The sequence below is a fragment of the Talpa europaea genome (assembly GCF_964194135.1).
Source record: "Talpa europaea genome assembly, chromosome: 9".
NCBI classification, from domain to species: Eukaryota; Metazoa; Chordata; class Mammalia; order Eulipotyphla; family Talpidae; genus Talpa; species Talpa europaea.
Genome location: NC_140076.1, coordinates 32,999,899 through 33,013,584, shown reverse-complemented (window position 1 = coordinate 33,013,584; position 13,686 = coordinate 32,999,899). Strand labels below are relative to the sequence as shown.

Below are 13,686 nucleotides of genomic sequence, written 5' to 3'. Positions count from 1 at the left end.
AAGGTTTCATGGGTCATCTTTGGGCACAGGCTTTTAGGGGTATCAAGGGTTTCTAACAATATTAGATGTTTAAGGAAATGCCCCATGGGCTTTACTATGTTAGACTCATTCCACCATAATTTTAATAGGTAAATGTTCTCCCCAATCTCATTTTTACAGATAGGTTCAGAGCGACAAACTGCTGTTAAATGCAATAAAACAAATAAGTGGTCACACTCAAATATCCTTTCCCTATATCTATATAGTTAAGTTATAGTATAGTTATAGTTAAGTTATACTATAATATAGTATAGTTATAGATAAGACCGCAAATGAATAATGAACAGCATGTAAATTTTCAAAACAACCAATGACCATGAATGCATGTACCTTCTAAGTACTCATATAGGAGAATTGAGACAGAAAAAAATCACATAAATTAACTAAAAAAAAGTTGACTCTTTGTTAGTAGTGTTCTTTTTACTTAATTTATTTCTTATTAATACAACTCTTCCTTACTACCACTAATATAGTGATTTCAAATAACCTATATATAGACTTTGGATCTAGAAGATAATGATACCCACCTGATACAACCATAAAATCAACAAGGAAAATGTAAATAAAACTAGATATGACCCAATTTTCAGCATTCTTAGGAAGTGAAGGAAAAGAAGGAAATAAAGGGGGGAGATAAGGAACTTGCAAAGTGAAAAAAAAAAAAAAAAGATTGATGAAAAGAGAACAGACTTAAAGAGATCTGTGGGATACCAGCAGAAAAAAGAAGACTGTTTGATAACTTACCGAATACAACGAAAGATATGAATATAAACATCTAAGAAACTCAAGGAACTCTAAGCAAGATGAATTAAAGGAGACTCACACCAAGACTAATCATCATCAAAATTTTCAAAGCTCAAAGACAGAATTTTGAAAGCAGCAAGAGATAAGCAAATGACTGCAAACAAGGTATCCTCAATAGGATTATTTATGACTCTTATAATAATACTGGGTAGCAGCAGTGAGACGCTTTTCATGATAAAAACACCCAACAAACTGGGAATAGCATACTTGCATAAAGAGAGACATAAAGACCAGCAGAACAGGGCCTCCCTGGAGGCACAGGTGGTAGAGTGCTGCACTGTGAAGCTGTCCGCAGCCTCTGCAGCGCAGGTCTGATACCGGCCGGGGAGAATCCCATATGGCGAAGCCGACCTCTCCTATCTCGCCTGCTGCTCCCCCTCAGCAGTGTATTTCGTCAGTCTGCCTGATGGTATCTGTATACCCATGTTCATAGCAATATTATTTACGGTAACTAAAACATGTAAGCATCCCAAGTGACCATTGTCGATAACTGGATAAGCAAAATGTGACACATATAATGGGAATATAATTTAGTCTTATAAAGAAAGGCGCCTTGAGGATTGCTAAATAAAATGAGACAATCAAAGAAAAATACAAATATATGATTCCACATAAGGTACTCAGAGTAGTCAAGATCAGAGACATAAAGTAGAATGGTTGTTGCCCGGGCTAAAGAGAGGGATGAAAAGAGTAGACATAAAGTACTAACTTTACAAGATGAAGGGAGATGTGAAGATGGATAGTGGCAATAGCCACATTAACATGTCTGCATTTAACACCACTGAACTACAGATTTAAAAAGATATAAGTCCTAGCTCTACCATTTATTAAGTCCCATGATTGTAGTGTGTACCTTAATCTCCTTGGGCTTCCTAAAATGGGAGGACTAAAGCAGAAAACAATATGCACAGCATGGCATCTGACACACATGAGGTAAGGTCAAGTGGCTGTATTTATCATTAATAAGCTAGAATAGAAGATTTGGAGCCAGTACTGTAACTAAAGGTTTTATTTCTACTACCTACCACAGAGTAAGTACACAGTAATTACTAAGTTCTCTCTATCTTCTCTTTCTCAATCTATCTCTTTCTCTAAAACCTAGTACTGATTCTGATACTCAGCAAAAAATAATATTCTAAACAAATGTAATGAATTTATTTTAGTTAAGAACAAACCCTCAAGTGGGCCTCCCTGGTGGCGCAGGGAGTCAACACGCAACCTATGAAGCTATCCCCGGCCAGGGAGCAACCCACATGGCGCAGCAGACCTCTCCTGATTCGCCTGCTGCTCTCCTCAGCAGTGTATTTCACTCTGTCTGTTCTGCTCCCCACTCTGTCTCTGATGAATCCTCCTCTCACCCCCACACCTCTGGCCCATACCCCAGTTCTTGTACAAATAAATAAATCTTAAAAAAAAACAAAAAACAAACAAACCCTCAAGCCTTGCTTGGTAGTAAAGAAGTCTGAATAGCCAGCATCCGTAGCCAATAGTCCCACAAACTGCATGGCAGGTCGTTGTTGGATGAACAGTTCTACGGCTCCATCGGTGATATTGATACCACCCGAAATATCCAGTGACACAATATTAGGCAGAATATCCTTCTGTTGTAGCAAATGAAAAGCTAGGTCTGATTTGAGGTGCCTGTGATCAGAAACATCAAGATGAAGCAGACATTTAAGTTCTCTAATGACAGCAAGGACTTGTGGTTTAGTCATGGCCAGGCATTTCAGATAATGCATTGTGAGAGATTTGAGTCGATTCTTACAGTTAATGAGTGCAGAGATGTTGGTAACCAGAGTATTGGAGATATCCAAACTTTCTAGTCTTGGTAACTGAGAAACATTAGCTAGGTCTTCACTACGAAAACAAACGTTGAAAACACTTAAAACGCGAAGACCAGTGAGCTGACCAAGGAACAATAGTCTTGAATCTTGAGGGCTGCTCACTGAGTCCAGAAATAGACATTGGAGGTTTTGTTGGAGCCAACTATTGCTGCAGAGTCCACTTAGGATGTCTGGGATTGGGAGGTCATTGTGTACTGCAGTAGCATCCAGTTCAGTAAACTTGTGATGACAGAAGGCTTTTATAAATGTAGCTGTACAGATTTTAGCTTTCTGAATGTTAACCAGCTTCAGTTTCATCTGGCTGCCTTGGAAAATTCTTGCTGTTCTATCAGTTAGTTTACCTATAAGAGAACCAGAACCAGCTTGTAATAACAACCTATATCCATGCCTTTCCAGGAGGTAATGTGGCCAAAGGCTAATAACAACATTCACTGCTTACTTTGTGCCAATCATTGTACTCAGACTATCTCATTTACTTTTTGCTATCATTACTATCAAAGAATGATTATACTGTTACATGGCTAAGAAAACCAAAGTTTTCAGAAGTAACTTGTTCAAGATTAAACTATCATAGCACAGGGGTTAAGTCTCAGCGCTATCAAATTATCGCCAGCCACTATGGCATGATATGATCATGGCCAGGGAGCCTAAATGGCGCAGCAGATCTCGCCTGTCTCACCAGATGCTCTCCTCAGCAGTACATTTCAGTAGATCTGCCTGTTCTGCTCCCCACTCTGCCTCTGGTGAATCCTCTCACACCCCCCAAATCTGGCCTATACCTCAATTCTTGTATGTATAAATAAATTTTAAAAATTTTAAGTTTTTTCTTAAAAATCAAACTATGAGGCAGAACCAAGAATCAAAGTCAGTTTGACTGTGTAGAGCTCCCACTTCTATCCATAGTAACCTTGTTCACAGAAAAAACAAAATAAAATATGTGTAAGTACAGGACATACAACATGCAAATAATATTACTAATGATTATTTTTAACCAATTTAGTGTACAAGCTTGACAAGCCACTTACCTCTGGGACTTATTTTCCTTATCTATGAAATGAGTAGATTCTTTAAGATTTCATTTAGGAAAGATTTCCTAAGTGTCTTCTAAGTATGAGATCCTGTATTATGTAAATGGGCACACAAGATAACTAGACACCCATGACCACAGGCAGATTATTCAGTCTAGGAAGGTACATCAGGTAAATAAATGATACCTATAGTAGTGTTATTACTTACAATCGTGATTCATACCAAACACTGAATTAGTACAGATAAGATTAGCTTTGGGTAAGGCTTTGCTAAGAGGGGAAGTAGAAGGTAGAAAAACATGTGAAAGGCATGGAGGCCCAGAATAGCAGATTATTCAAAATGAATTCCATGGAAGTTAAAAAAAAAAAAGTAATACTCTGAACAACTCTATGCCCATAAATATAACCTAAAGGAACAGGCTAATTCCTTGAAAGACATAATCTGACAAATCTCACAAAAGAAACAAATGATCTGAACAGGCCTCTCTATCAAAGAAACAGAATCAGTAATTATAACCTTCCAAAATAAACCAACACATCAATCACAAATGGGTTCTCTGCTGAATTCTACCAAAAACTTAAGGAAGAAATTATAGCAATTCTCTGCAAGCACAGACATTAGAAGCAGAGGAAATACCTTCTAATTCATTCTATGAAGCCAGCATTATACTAAGACTAAAATCAAACAGACATTAGATCAGTGTTAAATAAACTGAAATATATCCCATGGTCATGAATTAACAATTTCAAATTCCTGAGAGAGCAAAACACTGGTGAAAATAATTAAAGGTGATTTACATAATACAAAGACATCATGCACATAGATCAAAAGACTTAAAACTGTTAAGAGGGGCAATATTCCTCTAATTGATAAACACTCTATGCAAACCCTATTCAAATACCAGCTGGCTTCTATTTAGAAATTGACAAGCTGAGGAGGAAAACATGAAGTGTATGTAGAAGTGCTTTTCAAATACTAAAGTATTATAACAGTATATTACAGAAGAATCTTAATTACCTTGCCAAGTCATCACCCTTAGGAATCGATCAGCTACTTCCTGAGGGAAACTCCAATGCTCTGGAAAACCCAGAGTTCCATCAGATCTTTCAGAACATAACTTCTCCAAGTTAGCAACCAAGACATTCAGGCAGATGTTGACCAAAGAATGGGGAGATGATTCCTCCTAGCAAACAAACCCCAAACTTTATTAGACTACATTTGCAAAAATTCAACATAAAGTCATACCACACATCAGGTTAGTTGATGAAGGATCTAATGATTTATACATGTAATGAAATCACCTTATTCCAACTGTTAACTGAATGGAAGATTTTTATCGGTTATAGTTTCTGTTGTATCTTAAAGGGAAAAAGTTTTCAAAGTCCTTCAACTTGTCCTCTGTTCTGTGCAGCCATTGAAAATACAGAGATGGGGGCCTCCCTGGTGGCGCAGAGGTTGAGCGCTGGGTTGCGAAGCTGCCCGCAGCCTCTGCAGCGCCGTTCGATCCCCGGCTGCTCCCCGGCCACCAGAGGAGGGTCCCACATGGCGCGCAGACCTCTCCTGCCGTCCGCTGCTCCCCTCAGCAGTGTACTTCGGTCCTTCTGCCTGCTCTGCTCCCCGCTCTGGTGAATTCTCTCACCCACCCGCACTTCTGACTGTACCCAGTGCTTGTATAAATAATAAATAAATAAATCTTTAAAAAAAAAAGAGGGCCTCCCCGGTGGCGCAGCGGTTGAGCGCTGGGTTGCGAAGTTGGCCGCAGCCTCTGTGGCGCCGGTTCGATCCCCGGCTGCTCCCCGGCCACAAGCAGAGGGTCCCGCATGGCACACAGACCTCTCCTGCCGCCCGCTGCTCCCCTCAGCAGTGTACCTCGGTCCTTCTGCCTGCTCTGCTCCCCGCTCTGGCTCTGGTGAATTCTCTCACCCTCCCGCGCTTCTGACTGTACCCAGCGCTTGTATAAATAAATAAATAAATCTTTTAAAAAAAAAAAAAAAAAAGAAAAAGAAAAGAAAAGAAAAGAAAAGAAAAGAAAAAAAAAAGAAAATACAGAGATGGGGCCTCCCCTGGTGGTGCAGGGGTTGAGCCCTGGGCTGCGAAGCTGTCCGCAGGCTCTGCAGTGCAGGCTCTGCAGTGTCGGTTCGATGCCCAGCCACCCGCGAAGGTCGCACGTGCCACAACAGGCCTCTCCTGCTGCACCTGCTGCTCCCCTCATCAGTGTATTTTGTCACTCTGCCTGTTCTGTTCCCAGCTCTGGCTCTGGTGAATTCTCTCACTCTCCCGCGCTTCTGACTATACCCAGTGCTTGTATAAATAAATAAATAAATAAATCTTTAAAAAAAAAATACAGAGATGATTAAGACACAGTTCTAATCCTTTTAGAGCTAACAGTTTAGTGGGAAATATAACCAAGAAATGTGACAATTTCAATACAACTGGTGGGATAACTTAAAGTAGATCATGTGTTCATTCATTCAGTGACTACGATGTGTGCCAGAGGATAGGTCTGTTGATTCCTATCTTCAAAAATGTTCACAACTTAAAAGAGTTGCCATACCCAACCTAGGGTGTTGCACAAGAACAGACAGAAAAGTGAGAGAATAAAGGCATATGATCCCTTTCTCCTTTAAGATATAGTGGCAGGGCCTCCCTGGTGGTGCCACGGGTAGAGTCTCAGCACTATTAAGCTATTGCCAGCCACTGTTGCTTGAGTTCCATCCCCAGCCAGGGAGCTAATCACATGGCACAGCAGACCTCTCCTGTCTCACCCACTGCTCCCCTCAGCAGTGTTTTTCAGTAGATCCACCTGTTCTGCTCCCCACTCTGTCTCCAGTGAATCCGCTCACCACCCCCACCCCACCTCTGGCCTACACCCCAGCTCTTGTATGCAAAAATAAATAAATCTTTAAAAAATAATAAAAAATAAATCTTAAAAAAAAAGATAGTAACATTACTTCCACAAATATTTGACAGGCAAGGCACTGTACTAGACATGAATAGTGTGATAAGCCAAACAGATTACCACCTTTGAAGTAATAATTCATTCACTTCCACTCGACTTTCAACAGATTAATTTCCATCAACGATCCAAAGTATAAATTATTCCCTTACAAATATCATCAACTCCTGTTTCCTTTCTATTACACTCTCCAGACAAAACTCCATTCCAGGAATAACTATCCACCATTATAATGGCAATACCCAGCAGCTAACCTTCAGTGGAGAGGGGGAAGACTCATGGAAAAGTCACAATCATTGACTTACAATGAGTCCTTAGTAGCTGAAAATCCTATATGGCCTCTTCAGACAGGGGATTCTTCCACAATCTGTCAAGAATTATTTCATGCCTTCTATTTGTTCCTCAAATCTTGACTCATTTCACTAAGAAAAATGAAGTCATCTCTCAATCAAATTTAGCTAGAAACTTCACCTTTTGCCAATTTCCCTTTTACATGAAAAAAGTGTACCGCCTTGCAAACATTTCCAGATGTGCTGGTTGAATTCCATTCTTCTGGCCTTGGTTCCTCCTGTTATTTCTTCATTCATACACCTTCAAACTCTCCTCCTCAATTGGATCATTTTCATAAACATACAACTTACGCCCTGTGTTGTTTGCCTCTCCATTATCTTCTTCAATTATTCCTCTTTAAAAAAAAAAAAATTTATGCACAGAACTAGGGTGTAGGTCAGAGGTGCAGGGGTGAGAAGATTCACCAGAGACAGAGTGGGGAGCAGAACAGACCAAGTTACTGAAATACACTTCTGATGGGAGTAGTGAGCAAGACAGGAGAGGCCTGTTGCAGCATATGCGGGCCAGCTCCTGTGGAGAATCGAACTCAGGCCATAGCAGTGACAGTGCAGAGACACTGAGACTAAACTCCTATGTCAACAGGGAGGCCCTAAGTTATTCCTCTTCATACTCAAATTTTGCCAATCAGTTTATTCTACAAAGCTAAAAATCACTTCTCTCTTACTCATTTTTATTTGTTTTAAATAAGGTATAAATTACATACAGCTACCCACAAAAATTACCTTTTGGTATACAGTTCTATTGAGTTTTCTTTCTTTTTTTTAAAAAGATTTATTTATTTATTTATTTATTTATTTATTTATTTATTTATTTATTTATACAAGCACTGGGTACAGTCAGAAGCACAGGAGGGTGAGATAATTCACTAGAGCCAGAGTGGGGAGCAGATCAGGCAGAAGGACAGAAGTACACTGCTGAGGGGAGGAGCATGCATGGCAGGAGAGGTCTGCGGGCCATGTGGGACCCTCGCCAGCGGCCAGGGATCAAACCAGGGCTGCAGAGGCTGCAGGCAGCTTCCGCAGCCCAGCACTCAACCGCTGCACCACTGGGGAGGCCCCAGTACTACTGAGTTTTGATGAATAGATACAACCATGTACCAACACAATTACAGAGAAGTGTTCCATCACCCCAAAATTCCCTTCTGACACTTTATAAACAAACCCTCCAATCCATCACAAGCACTACTTACCTGGATTCTGTCCCCAGAGTTCTCTGCCTTTTTCAAAATATTATTTAAATAGAATCAATACAATACAGAGGTCATTTGGATCTGATTTCATTCTATATGGTGCACTGTGGCTGACTCAAGTTTTTTTTTCTATAATTCATTCCTTTTTTATCACTATGAAGTATTCCATTGCATGAATGGACCACGATTCCTTTTTTTAAATAATTTTTATCTTTTTTTATTAATGTGATTTATCACGTTTATTATTTTTTGTAAAGATTTGTTTATTTGTTTATGCATACATACATACAAGCACTGGGTACAGTCAGAAGCGCGGGAGGGTGAGAGAATTCACCAGAGCCAGAGCGGGGAGCAGAGCAGGCAGAAGGACCGAAGTACACTGCTGAGGGGAGCAGCGGGGGCGGCAGGAGAGGTCTGTGCGCCATGTGGGACCCTCCTCCAGTGGCCGGGGAGCAGCCGGGGATCAAACCGGTGCTGCAGAGGCTGCGGGCAGCTTTGCAACCCAGCGCTCAACCGCTGCGCCACCGGGGAGGCCCACATTTATTTTTTTTAAGATTTATTCATGCATACAAGTACCGGGGTATAGGCCAGATGTGCAGGAGGGTGAAAGGATTCACCAGAGACAGAGCAGGAAACAGAACAGGCTGACTGAGTGAAAAACACTGCTGAAGGGAGCAGTGGCCGAGACAGGAGAGGCCTGCCACGTCATCTTGTGGTATCTCCCCGGCAGGCCAGGGGCTGCGGACAGCTTCACCGCACTGCGCTCAACGGCCTGTGCCACCAGGGGAGGCCCCACAATTCCTTTTATAAAATTTATTTTTAGGGCCTCCCTGGTGGCTCAAGGGATGCAACCTATGAAGCTGACCCCAGCCATCACAGCACAAGTTCGATCCCTGGCCAGCCAGGGAGCAACCCACATGGCGAAGCAGACCTCTCCTGTCTCACCCGCTGCTCCCCTCAGCAATGTATTTCACTCAGTCTGCCTGTTTTGCTCCCCACTCTGTTTCTGGCGAATCCTCTCACCCCCCCACACCTCTGGCCTGTACCCCGGTTCTTATATGCATAAATAAATCTTTTATTTTTTTTTTTTTTAAAAAAAGGGCCTCCCCAATGGCGCAGCGGTTGAGCGCTGGGTCGTGAAGCTGCCCGCAGCCTCTGCAGCGCTGGTTCGATCCCCGGCTGCTCCCCGGCCACCGGAGGAGGGTCCCACATGGCGCGCAGACCTCTCCTGCCGTCCGCTGCTCCCCTCAGCAGTGTACTTCGGTCCTTCTGGCTGCTCTGCTCCCCTCTCTGGCTCTGGTGAATTCTCTCACCCTCCCGCGCTTCTGACTGTACCCAGTGCTTGTATAAATAAAAAAATAAATAAATAAACAAACAAATAAATAAATCTTTAAAAAAAAAAAAAAACACATGAGGGCCTCCCCTGGTGGCGCAGCGGTTGAGCGCTGGGTTGTGAAGCTGCCCGCAGCCTCTGCAGCGCCGATTGATCCCCTGCCACCGGCGAGGGTCCCACAAAAAAAAAAAAAAAATGAAAGTTTCAATAGGGGCCTTCCTGGTGGCACAAGGGGTTAAGCACAGCACTGTGAAGCCCAGCCCACAAAGGAGTTACTGACACACGGGCTGCAGACCTCTCCTGTCTCCCCCGCTGCTCCCTCAGCAGTGTATTTCAGTAGATCCGCCTGTTCTGCCCCCCCACTCTGTCTCTGCTGAATCCTCTCAACCCCCACACCTCTGACCTACACCCCAGTTCTTGTATGCATAAATAAATAAATCTTTTTAAAAAGTGAATACAGAAGTACAGGCTAGATCTTTACAGGGAACAAAAAAGTCTTTAGTCTTTAGTATGTAAAGCACAAACTCAATCACAATAATGGCCGTTACTCCGTTTTAAGCATTCAGCATATTTTGGATCCCCAGCGGATGGCCCTCAAATGTTGTATAAAGTAAAGTCTGACAACATTTGATGTGACGAGCAAACCAACCAAGCGTTTCCAACTTCCGGACACAACAAACCTAAAATGGAGACTACCAAGGCCTACGAAAGAGACTACCCGGAGTGCTTTAAAAATGCAACACTTGGGCCTCCCTGGTGGTGCAAGGGGTTAAGACACAATCTACGAAGCTATCCACAGTCACTGCAGCACAAATTCAATCCCCAGCAGGGAGCAACCCACATGGCGCAGCAGACCTCTCCTGACTCATCCGCTGCCCCCCTCGGCAGTGTATTTCAGTCAGTCTGCGGGTTCTGTTCCCCACTCTGTCTCTGGTGAATCTCCACCCCTCCCCCCCACCCACACACACACCTCTGGCCTGTACCCCAGCTCTTGTATGCATAAATAAGTAAATCTTTTTAAAAAATGCAACACTTAATACACAGCAGGCGCCAAATACACACTCTTTTGACTTGCTCGGCTCAGCGTTCAGTAATAACAGGCATTCGGGGAATTAAAAAATAAAGTAAAGAAACGCGTGAAATTGAAGGAATTTCGGTGCGGAGCTCCAGTTCCCCACTGGGCTCAGGTAGTAGCAGTCGCGGGAGCACAGCCTCTGGGGGATACCGTGTACACAACCCACGTGGAAGCACGGTCGAGGTTTGGGGGTTCATGGCAACCCTAAACGCCAACGCCTACTACAGGCCAGGCGTAGCGTCGAGGCCAGCACTTAACGCCTAACTTCACGCCAGCCTCCAGCAAGCACAGGCGCCAGCGGAGACCCAAGGAGCAGGTGGACCGCGGTGACGCGGGGCGGGCCTCGGCCCTCGAGGCCCGTCTCCTCAGGTGCGCACGGCCAGCGCTCTGGACCCCGAAGGCTGAGAACCCCCCCCCCTCAGTTCCCGGGCGAAGGCGAGCGGGGCTCAGCCTCGTCAGATTTCAGCCTCGCGCGGCCCAAACTAAGCAACAAGTGCCTCCGCGGGGCCCCAGACGACCCGCCGCGCTCGGCAGGGGCCGGACGCCCCCGCGAGGCCCGCGTGCCCGCGCCGCCCGCCCGGCGCTCACCTGCACCACGCAGCGGCTCAGAGCATCCCTGTGGGCGTCAGGAGTGATGACGAGACGGGGCGTGAGGCCCGGGTGTAAGAAGTGAACCATGGCGACCCCGGCGCCGGGCGTCGAGGAGAGAACGGACGTCGAGCCGGGGCTCGGGTCCCGCGAGAAATGCAGCGGGGTCGCGCCGACAGGCAGCTGAGGAGCGCCGGCTCCGCGGGCAGCGCACGCACAGATCCCGCCTCTCCGGCCCCTGCGCAAGGGTATTTGAAAAGCCCGGCGTGGCGACGCACACGCCCCGCCCCGGGGGCGGGTCCGCTGGAGGCCACGCCCCCCAGGCCCGCCCTCAGGCCGCGGGGCGCCGACCGCGACGCGTCTTAGCGCCACAGTGATGGCACCCACAGGCTGCGAGCCCAATTTTACGTCACTCACTGGACTCCAACACCCTCTTGCTTGACTGGCCTGCCCAACCCCACGCCCCAGGGATAGATACCACCTTCCTTCTCGCCCCGCAGTGGCATTCAGCGGACCAAGTCTGTGAATTTGGGGAATGGATCGTGTATTTTTTTTGTAAATATTTATTATACATATAAGAACTGGGATATAAGCCAGAGATGCAGGGGTGAGAGGATTCACCAGAAACTGGAGAGCAGAACAGATTGATCTACTGAGATACACTGCTGAGGGGAGCAGCGGGCGAGCAAGGAGAGGTCCGCTTCGCCATTGTGGGTTGCTCCCTGGCCGGGGATTGAACTTGTGCTGCAGAGGCTGCGGTTTGCTTCATCTTGTGGTGCTTAACCCCTTGCGCCACCAGGGAGGCCCCTGGATCGTGTATTTTTAACTCTTCCAATTTTGAAGAATTTTTCTCCTAAAAATCTGGCAACAGCACCTCTGTTTATCTTCTGTAGACATTAGATGAATTAAATATCAACACCACTACTGACTCCATAAATTCACAAAATGAACTATCAACTTCCTGTGACCTGAAAAGTGCCAAGGAAACCCTTATAGCGAGCTCCAAGGAAAACTTCCCGAGAGTGTGGAAAAAGCATGCTTTAGGTCTTGGAAAAGGTTAGTTAAGCCTATGAACCCTGGATTTGTAACTTTATTTTTTTCAAGATTTATTTATTCATGCATACAAGAACCAGGGTACAGGCCAGATGTGCGCATACAAGAACCAGGGCACAGGCCAGGTGCGCGGGAGGGTGAGAGCATTCACCAGAGACAGAGTGGGGAGCAGAACAGGCAGACTGACTGAAATACACTGCTGAGGGTCGCAGTGGGCGAGGCAGGAGAGGTCTGCCACTCCATGTGGGATTCTCGCTGGCCGCTGGGGATGGAACCCACACTGCAGAGGCTGTGGACAACTTCACAGCGCTGCGCTCAACCGCCTGTGCCACCAGGGGAGGCCCTGAACCCTGGATTTGAGTCCTCAATTGGCCTCCCCACTCAGTCATCAATTAACTTGTGAACCTTAATGCACGTCTTAAATTCTCTGAAGCTAAACTTCCTTTTCAGAAAAGGCAGTGGGAATGCTTTATCTCATAGGGTTAGTATATGGATTAAAGAAGATAATGTTATGTAAAACATCACAATGCTTGCCCACTGGCAAGTCCTTAATAAGGGGATTCAAATGTTAAAATTCGTTTCCAGTACAAGTGACTTTGCAAAATGCCCTCCTTTCGTATTTATTTTTTTTTAAAGATTTATTTATTTATGCATACAAGAGCTGGGGTACAGGCCAGAGGTGTGGGGGGGTGAGAGGATTCACCAGAGACAGAGTGGGAAACAGAACAGGCATATTGACCAAAGTACACTGCTGAGGGGAGCAGCAGGTGAGGATGGGTCAGGAGATGTCTGCTGTGTCATATGGGTTGCTCCTTGTCGGGCCAGGGGGTCAAACTCATGCTGCAGTGGCTGTGGTTAGCTTCATAGGTTGTGTCTTAACTCCTTGTGCCTCTAGGGAGGCCCCCTTTCATATTTATTTTCACTTAATCATCACTTGAAAAAAAAATCCTGGATGGTAGCCATCATCCCCATTTTACCTGTAAAGAAACTACATCTGAGAGGTTTACAAGCAGGCTAAATTTTAACGACTATATGAGAAGGAAACCTGGGAGTCAAGTTTTCTAATTCCAACTTCTATTAATAATCCTTTTCCTTAAAAAAAAAGGAAAAGAAAAGAAATATTTATTTGCGGCCTCCTTGGTGGCTCAAGGTGTTACCGAACGCCGGCCTCAGTTTCCCTCAGCCAATAAAAGGAAACTAGGTTTGAGGAAAAGGAAAGCGGTTTTATTTGTCGACAAATGAGGAGGGAGGCAGACTCATGTCCGAAAAACCACCGTCCTGCTCTTTGGCAGCGGGCAGGGGTATTTATACAGGGGGAGATGGGTAGGGGTCCGCAAAGGGGAGGGGGAAGGGGTCCGCACAGAGACAAGTGGGCGCCAGCTCAACAGGGAGATGGATGGGTGTCAGCTCATTCATCTTAAGGGA

General features: G+C 45.0%; 1 protein-coding gene across 1 annotated transcript in view; it reads right to left on the bottom strand.

Annotated features, from left to right (window-relative positions):
* ZYG11A (zyg-11 family member A, cell cycle regulator) overlaps window positions 1-11,298 on the bottom strand; it is a gene marked incomplete at both ends in the record, with an annotated part of 30,989 nt that extends 19,691 nt beyond the window's left edge. Inside the window, 3 exons of the mRNA XM_084243822.1 lie at window positions 2,277-3,028; window positions 4,734-4,899; window positions 11,209-11,298. Of these exons, the coding sequence (XP_084099948.1) occupies window positions 2,277-3,028; window positions 4,734-4,899; window positions 11,209-11,298 (1,008 nt within the window). The remainder of the gene's footprint in view (window positions 1-2,276; window positions 3,029-4,733; window positions 4,900-11,208) is intronic.
* Between the last annotated feature and the right edge of the window lie 2,388 nt (window positions 11,299-13,686).